Source organism: Sturnira hondurensis, unplaced genomic scaffold (genome assembly GCF_014824575.4).
Source record: "Sturnira hondurensis isolate 20B ecotype Veracruz unplaced genomic scaffold, ASM1482457v3 Scaffold0022908, whole genome shotgun sequence".
Lineage (NCBI taxonomy): Eukaryota > Metazoa > Chordata > Mammalia > Chiroptera > Phyllostomidae > Sturnira > Sturnira hondurensis.
This window is the reverse complement of record NW_028095539.1, coordinates 9,301,017-9,309,225: the sequence shown is the minus strand read 5'-3', so window position 1 is coordinate 9,309,225 and position 8,209 is coordinate 9,301,017. Positions and strand designations below refer to the sequence as shown.

The window sequence follows — 8,209 nt, the reverse complement described above, 5'->3', positions numbered from 1 at the left end:
TGCCGAAACCCAGCCCTCCCCTCTAGTTCCGCGCGGCAGGGAGCAAGGCGGGGGTTTTTGAGCGCGCGGGAAAGGGTCAACACCCCAGCGGGCGGCGTTCGGGGTAGGCGACCTAGGACTGGGTCAGGGTTAGCCCAGGATCCCACGAGAGCCAGGATGGGGATGAGACGCAGGCGCCGGACGGGAGCTGGGGGGCCGCTATCGGTGAAGCACCGCGGCCGGGCCGGCGGAGCGCCGCGCGCAAGCGGCCGCAAGGGGGCGCGAACGTCCAGGCCTGCGGAGTCTGGGCCAGTCCCGCTCGGCGCGGCGGTCCCCAGCTCGGCGTCCCGGGCGTCTGCCTAAGGGAATGGGGAAACTGAGGCCCAGGGGCTGGAGGGGGGCCCCAGGCCACACAGCCTGGTTCTCCAGGGCCATAGGGCAGCAAAGGCACCGCAGCGACACCCGATAATGACAGCGTTGTGAGGGTTGTACTCTAGTTATTACTTGGCGTGACACGAGGAAGGAGAAAGCGCCGGCTCGCGGGGCGCGGCCCTTGGCAGCACCTTCCCGAGCAACGGGTCAGACTCTGTCCACCTGCCTGAAGTTGCCACCCGCGGCTCTGCGTGTGTGCGGAGCCGCCCGGGAAGTGCGGATGGTGACTCTGCGAGGTGCTTCCGGACAGCGGCGCTGCCGCGAGGATGCTAAGTTGGGGGGCAGCGGAGACAGACGGGGGTGGGGGTGACCGGACAAGTGCAGGACACCCAGAGAAGTCGGGGTTTCGGATAAAGGGTCATGTTTAGACTGAATGCCTCCCACACGATGGTTGCAGTGTTTGAAATTCAAATTTATGTGAGATTCACATTTAACTGGCTGCCTTGATTTTTATTTTCTAAATGAGGCAAGCCTTCCCTGGAGGGCCGCTGAGACGGGGTCCTGAGGGAAGGCTGCTTGGGGAGGTGGCATCTGAGCCAAAATGTGGGCAGGGAGCCCGGGGCTCGAGACACCAGCAGAGCCCTGCCTGGTGAAGCCGGCTGAGCCGAGGCGGGGCCGGCGCTGTGGGCAGAGGGGGGCTTCTAGAGCCTCGGGGGCTGTGGAAAGGAGTTTGGACATGTGATCCTGAGGGCAAAGGGACGAGGGGCCTGCTTGTAGCAAGAGTGACACAATCCTATCTGAGCTGTAGGAAGGTCACTGCCGCCGGGTGTAAGGACCAGGAAGGGGAGTGAGGGACGGGGACGCAGAGGCCGGTTAGGGCCGATTACAGACGCCCGCCCAGGCCCCTGGTGGTGCTGCTGGGCTTCAGGCCGTGGGTCAGTGTCGGTCACGGAGAGAGAGCGAGGAGTGGAAAGCCTGTGAAGGATAAGGGGGGTGCGGCTTGGGTGGGGGGTGGGCCCAGAATGCACGGATGGGCGTCCTCCTGATCACCGAGGGCCAGGGGAAGGCAGCAGGTGGAAAGCTCCCTACTGAGACCCCTTTTCACCGCCCACACCCTCCGGGTTGGGGGCTGTGTCCAGGGGGTGAGAGAACATGACCTAGTGCTGTGGAGAGCGTGACCAAGAGCCTCCGGGCAGGGGCGTGGCCTGCCGGGCGGTCTGCGGTGCCCCACTGTCCTGGCTCTGTGACTGTCCCTCGTGAGCAGGCCCAGAAGGAGCAACCGTGACAGTGAGCTGAGCGGGAGGGGCTGTTTCCCAGGGGCAGGTCCTGTGGGGCAGGGCTGGAGTCTGCCCCGGTGAGGAAGGGGCCAAGGAGAGGACCGTGGAAGGTCCCAGAAGGCAGGAGCGTCCACACAGGAGGGCGGCTTGTGGGAGGCCCCAGGCGGGTGAGAGCCCGTCGCAGTCGCCCGGCCAACCCCTGGGCCGCGCTCCCTCGGCTCCTTCCTCGGGGCTGGATGTGAGGTCTCCCCCCTCTGCCCCAGGGGAGGGCGGGGAGGGTGCAATGGGAGGAGCCTCTGGCGGCCGCCCCCCCCCCTTCTGGCTGCTGCCCTGGGAGGAAGCTCCCAAGAGTAAACACAGCAGGAGGGCCCCGCCTGCCCAGCAGGGTCTGTCACATTCCTCGCTGACTGGGGCCAGCTGCCTGTGGCCAGGATGCAGGAGCCTCAGCCCTGGGGGACCTGCTTGCGGGCAGTTCTCACCGCCGCCTTCCTCCTGGGCTGCTGGGGACGCCCTGCCGGCCCGCAGGTGGGTGAGTGTCGGAGTCCTGGGGCCCGGGCTTCCTGGGTGCTGAAGCAGCTCCCTGGGGAGAGAGGTGGCTGCCTTGAGGTGTCCTTTCAGCTTCCCGGTTTGCGCTGGAGGTGGGGGTGAAGCATGCCCGCAGAGGAAGGTGCTGGTCTCAGGTGGTCCGCTCAGGCGGTCCCGCCCCCACGGCTCCTCTCCCCGCAGCCCCCACTCGCCGCTGCCTTGCCTTTTGCCCCTCCCCCCTCCCTGGTGTGCCCCCTCTCTCCTCACCTCTCCCTCTCTCCTGCAGGGATTCCTTTGGACTTCGGAGCCCGAGGGGGCGACTCCCCACCTGCGCCCCGATGCTCCCTTGGAAGGTGCTTGCCCTAGTGTGTTCCTGGCCAGGACCTCCCCAGCGCCTGCAGGGTGTCTCACCGTTGGGTCTGGGTCGGGGGTGGTTGGTGGCTCTGCTGGGAGGGGTCAGGGTGGCCCCTGGGGATGAACTTCCTGCCCCGTGGATGGATGAAAGCTGGCCGGGTGTTCTGGACGGAGCTGGGGTCTGACCGTGGGGTCTGCTCAGTGTCTCCAGAGAATGTCACTAAGGGGCCTGTGCCCTCTGCTCCTGGGTCTCCGATAAGAGTACTCCCGTTGGCTTCTGGCCACGGATGTTAATAATGTCCCTTGGGGAGAGCGGCCCTGCGCCAGGTCCAGCTGCAGCCACAGCCCTGCCCTGTCGCCCGAGCCCCAGTCTGAGCGCTTCTCCAGGGCGCCGGCTTCTTTCAGAGCGCAGCCTCTGGTGCCCTTGATCAAAACCCCGGTGGGGACCTGGGGGCCACTTGTAACTGACTTCTCCAAGGTCTGGGTGAGAGGCGCTGACCGGGGCCTGGGGCTGTGGGGGGCCCTTGTTGTGGGGGGGTCACGCAGTTTCTGAAGGACCAGGCTTTCCTTGCTGTGATGGGGTGACCTGTTCTCCAGTGTGTGCTCAGTGTGGGGTTTGGGGGTGACCAGGGCATAGAAGCCACACAGTAGCCCCCCATCCCACATTGCCACCCACACCCGGAAACGTCCGGCACTCCTGGGACCAGGGCCTGTGAGGTGCCTGGAGAGGCCATCCCCCTCAGACACAGCTGTTTCTGTCCTCTTAGCTGGCCGGTGCCATCGGTTCTCACGGTCACTGTGTCCAGTGACATGACAGAGCTTGGGATGTCTCAACCCTCTGAGCGAGTTTACCCCTGAGGGGTCAGGAGGCCCTGGGTGTCCTGAACCTGTTTTCCGGGTGTCCGGGCGCTAAGAGGCGGCTCCCAGAAGGCCAGGGCGGGGGGAGGACAGGGCAGGCCACTGTCACTGTGCCCCCAGGAGGCAGGTGCCCTCCTGTTCCCCCACATCGCCCACGAGAAAGCTGGGGCTCGGGCCTACCGACTCCCTAAGTGTAAGTGACCAAAACAGGACTCCACCACTGTGTCTGCCAGCCCAGGAGCACAGGGTGACAGAGTGGCCTGGCCCTGGGGGCCGTGGGGACTGTGAGGGCCATCGGGGAGGCTGACCAGGCGGCTGGAGCCTCAGTTTGCCTGCTTTCTAGAACCTTTGGTCTCACCGTGCCTCTTCCTCCCTGGCCAGGCCGCCCGTCCTCTCTTCTCCAGAGCCACCCCCTTCCAGTCCTGCACCTGGGGCTGCTGGTGGCCGTGGGCCCCGACGTCTACCAGGCCCACCAGGAGGACACGGAGCGCTATGTGCTCACCAGCCTCCACGTGGTGAGTGCCCTGTGGGGCGGCGCTGCCCACATGGCGGGGGCTCCCCGAGAGCAGCGGCCAGCCCGCCCCCTTGCTCCCCCGGAACCTGGGCCTGGGGTCTGCCCAGGGGTCTGCCCCTCGGGCAGGGCTCGTGGCCTTTCTGGTAGTTGGGACTCTGCACACCTTGCTCAGGGCCCAGGGCTGCGGGTGGGGAGCCGGGCCTGCTCTTTCCTTCCTCCTTCCCCTCTCATGGGGGCGGAGGTGGGAGAGGTCCCTTCTCCACTCCCTAGTGCCCCCTGCATCCACTTGCTACTTGGGTCCCTTGGCGGGGACCTTGGCTTCTGCCCCAGATCCACGGGCACCTAGGTCGGGGCTGCCTGGTGAGTGGTGGGACTGCTCGCAGGCTCCCTCAGCTCTGCCGGCCTACCCACCCCGGGCTCCTGGGAGACAGACGGGTCAGCAGGCAGGACTCCCCATTGTCTTGGGCATACAGAGGCAGCAGAGAGACAGGTGTGTCGACAGCCCGAGGCTCCCGTTCCACCTCAGGGACTCTGCGCACCCGGGCCGTAGCGGGAGAATTCCCAGGTGAAGCATGCGCAGACAGGACCTGCTCGGGGCAGTGGGAAGCTCGCCCACCACGCCGTCGGGAGGTCGATAACGGAAGATCGCCAGCGCCGAGCCCAGTTCGGTGCAGCTGGACACAATCTGAGAAACCCACACAATGTATACATTCTGTTAGAAGCAGTCGGGCCAGAGGGGTTTTAGGAGCATTTAGGGAATTAATCCCAGCTGCTGACGGACAGCCCAGGCCCCGCCCCCATCCCCTGGGTGGCTGCAGAGAGGGGAGGGGCGAGGGGAGGGGCTGGCAGGCGCTGTCCACCTACAATGTGGGGTACTTGGCACCACTTGCTCCCAGCGTCAGGACGCCCGCCAGTCTCGGAGCCCCTCCCTGTCCCTGGGTCTTGGGGTCACACCTACGTGGTAGCCCCTGACAGGCTCGGGTCACGGTCAGGATCAGTCCGCTCAGCTTCCCACCTGCAGCCCTGGAGGTGACAAACATTTTGTCTGTGTCACTCTAAGGCTGCTGTTGTCAAGCTTTGGGGTCTCCCCACTTCGAACATGCTGAATTTCGGTCACCAAGCCCGTGCTCCCTTGGGTCACTTGCCTTGTGTTACAAGGACTGAGGACAGCTGGGTGGTAGGTGGCAGGCAGGCTCCCGCAAGACGGTGGGCTTGTGGTGGTGGCCACTGTCCACATGGCCCTCGCCTTGTGCCCACTGCATTGCCCCTGAGTCTGCCCCTGACCACGGGGCCTGCATCTGCATTCCACAGACAGGGGCGCCGAGGCTCTGAGGTCAGGGGACCGGGCCCTGAGTACTGGGGCGGCAGCGACGGAGCCCGGGGCAGACTCAGGTCCCCTGAGGCCAGCGGTCGCTGCGTCTCTCTCCGGGTGCCGTGTCCCATTTAGTGGACAAGCTGGTGTCGACCACCATCAGCTTCTCGACAGACGTGTGCAGAGAGCCCACGGGGGCGGCCCAGGAAAGGGCTCTGGGAGCGGAGGCGTCAGGCCACCTCTTGGGCACGGGCAGGTCAAGCCAGCAAAGGTGGGGAGGAAGGTGCTTCAGGAAGACGGGCAGCGAAGAGCAGGGACAGGGCGGATCGGCCGTGAGAGCAGCAGCTGTTGTTTGAGTGGAAGGTTCCAGACCGATGACCATTGTCCCCATGCTGTGGTTTCGGGGTTTCTTCTCTGCGTGTTTGCTCCGACCGTCTCCCAGCCTAAGGACTGGGCTCTAGGTGTCCCCCACCCCTGCCACGCTGAGGGAGCCCTCTCCCCGGAGACCCCCAGACGTAAGCAGCTGCAGGGGGCTGGCAGCTGCCCCCCAAGGTCACCCTCCTGCCCCCCCAGGGTTCGGAGCTGCTGCGGGACCCGTCCCTGGGGGCCCAGTTCCGAGTGCACCTGGTGAGGATGGTCACCCTGACGCAGCCTGAGGTGGGTGCCGGGCAGCAGCCCCGAGTCTGCGAACCCTCTCACTTCCTCCCGTGGAACCACAGAACCCCGGGTGGTGGCGGGGCTTCCGGCCAGCACTCAGTCTCCCCACCTGTCACACGGGACAGTAACAGGGTCGGTGGGGGGACGGAGGTGCCACAGCAGCTGCGGGGCGTGGGTCCAGCACACAAGGGCTCCGTCCCCGGTCGCCAGGACGCACCAGACATCACGACCAACATCAGCTCCTCGCTGCGGAGCGTCTGTGAGTGGGGCCGGACGGTCAACCCCCCAGATGACGCAGACCCCGGGCACGCTGACCTGGTCCTCTACATCACCAGGTAGCCGAGCTGGCCGCTGGGAGCTGCGCCCCTGGGCCTTCGCATCCTCGGTACTGCTCACCCGGCAGCAGGCGCCTCAGGGGCCTCTTCTGTCTCCCCGAGGTTCGACCTGGAGCTGCCTGATGGTGACCGGCAGGTTCGGGGGGTCACCCAGCTGGGGGGCGCCTGCTCCCCGTCATGGAGCTGCCTCATCACTGAGGACACCGGCTTCGACCTGGGGGTCACCATTGCCCACGAGATCGGACACAGGTATGTGGCCCCACGAGCTGTCGCCCGGCCAGGGCAGGAGCTGTCCAGGGGCCCGGGGGTGGGGGTGGGGCAGGTTGAGGTTGGCAGGGGGCCCTGGCGCTTGAAGGAGCCTGCGCCCTTAACCCCCCGGGGTCAGGGAGTGAGGGGGTGGGCTGGGACAAGGGTTAGGGCTCTGGCACTTCCTGATTCCTGTGTAACTAAAGGACACTTAGAAAAGAAAAGAGCAAAACAGAGTTGGGAAATATGGTTTGGCCCCGGCTGGTGGAGCTCTGTGGACTGAGCGCATCCTGCGAACCAAAGGGTCGCCAGTTCGATTCCCAGTCAGGGCACAGGCCTGGGTTGTGGGCCAGTTCCCAGTAGCGGGATGTTTGATGTTTCTCTTCCACACATTGATGTTTCCACACATCGATGTTTCTTTTCCTTTCTCCCTCCCTTCCCCTCTCTCTAAAAATAAGCAAAAAAGAAAATGAGGTTTGTAGGACACTCAGGTGAAGAAAAACTAAGCTGTAAAAATTATCCCAAATCCTACCGCTTAGAGAGAACTTATGTTCACATGTTATGTTTAGCTTTAGTATTTCTCTACAGAAACATAGTTTTGTATTTGCAAAATTGGGATTCCACCGTGTTTTGGTTTGTTACCTGCCTTTTTAAGGCAACAGTATATTTCTCCCAAACATTTCCTCAAGGCTTTCAAAAAATTGTTTACTTTGTGTACCCTAATTTATTTAATTAATCTCCTATTGGAATATTTATGCTATTGCTGAATTTTTCCAATTGTGAAAAATTATGCATTTTTTTGGTCTCACACTTTCGTTGATTTTATTTTACATTTATTTCTTTTTTCTAAGTATTTTATTTATTTTTAATTTATATTTTTTATTATGCCGCTCTGCTACAGGTGTCCTGATTTTTCCCCCTTTCCCCCCTCCACCCAGCACCCCCACTCCCTGAGGCCATCACCCCACCCTTGTTCGAGTCCATGGGTCACACATGCAAGTTCTTCGGCTTCTCCATTTCCTGCGCTGTACTTGACATCCCCGGGCTGTTCTGTGACTACCTACTTGTGCTTCTTAGTCCCCCACCTCCTCACCCATCCCCCACACCCCCTCCCATCTACCAACTATCAGAACGCTCTCCAGATCCATGATTCTGTCTGTTAGTCTTGTTTGCTTAGTTTGTTTTTAGATTCAATTGTTGATACATTTGTATTTATTACCACTTTGTTGTTCATAGTTTTGATCTTCTTCTTAAATAAATCCCTTTAACATTTCATGTAATACTGGTTGGTGGTGATGAACTCCTTTACTTCTTTCTTGTCTGGGGAGCTCTTTCTCTGCCCTTCGATTCTGAACGACAGCTCTGCTGGGTAGAGCGACCTTGGCTGTGGGTCCCTGCTTCTCATGACCTTGAATGTTTCTCGCCAGTCCCTTCTAGTCTGCAAAGTTTCTATTGAGAAAGCAGCTGACAGTCTTATGGGAATTCTGAAAGTAACTAACTGCTTTTCTTTTGCTGCTTTTAAGGTTCTCTCTTTATCTTTACTCTCTGGCATTTTAACTATGATGTGTCCTGGAGTGACCTCTTTGCATCCATCTTGTTTGGGACTCTGCTTCCCGGACTTACATGTCTATTTCCTTCACCAAATTATGGAAGTTTTCTTTCACTATTTTTTCACATAGATTTCCTTTTTTCCCCTCTTTCTTTCTTCTCCTTCTGGCACCCCTATGAGGAGAATGTTGGAATGATTGAAGTTGTCCCAGAGGCTGCTGACACTCTCCTC

At 61.3% G+C, this 8,209-nt stretch overlaps 1 protein-coding gene across 3 annotated transcripts in view; it reads left to right on the top strand.

Moving 5' to 3' along the window:
* Positions 1 to 1,896: 1,896 nt before the first annotated feature.
* Positions 1,897 to 8,209, top strand: part of ADAMTS13 (ADAM metallopeptidase with thrombospondin type 1 motif 13) — a 28,622-nt gene continuing 22,309 nt past the window's right edge. For 2 of the 3 annotated variants that reach the window (XM_037036833.1, XM_037036835.1), the window contains exons 1-6: positions 1,897 to 2,157; positions 2,440 to 2,506; positions 3,747 to 3,880; positions 5,765 to 5,848; positions 6,059 to 6,183; positions 6,286 to 6,432. In XM_037036833.1, coding sequence (XP_036892728.1) covers positions 1,912 to 2,157; positions 2,440 to 2,506; positions 3,747 to 3,880; positions 5,765 to 5,848; positions 6,059 to 6,183; positions 6,286 to 6,432 — 803 coding nt within the window. In that variant the 5' untranslated portion in view covers positions 1,897 to 1,911. The remainder of the gene's footprint in view (positions 2,158 to 2,439; positions 2,507 to 3,746; positions 3,881 to 5,764; positions 5,849 to 6,058; positions 6,184 to 6,285; positions 6,433 to 8,209) is intronic. The other variant, XM_037036834.1, reaches the window with a different exon arrangement.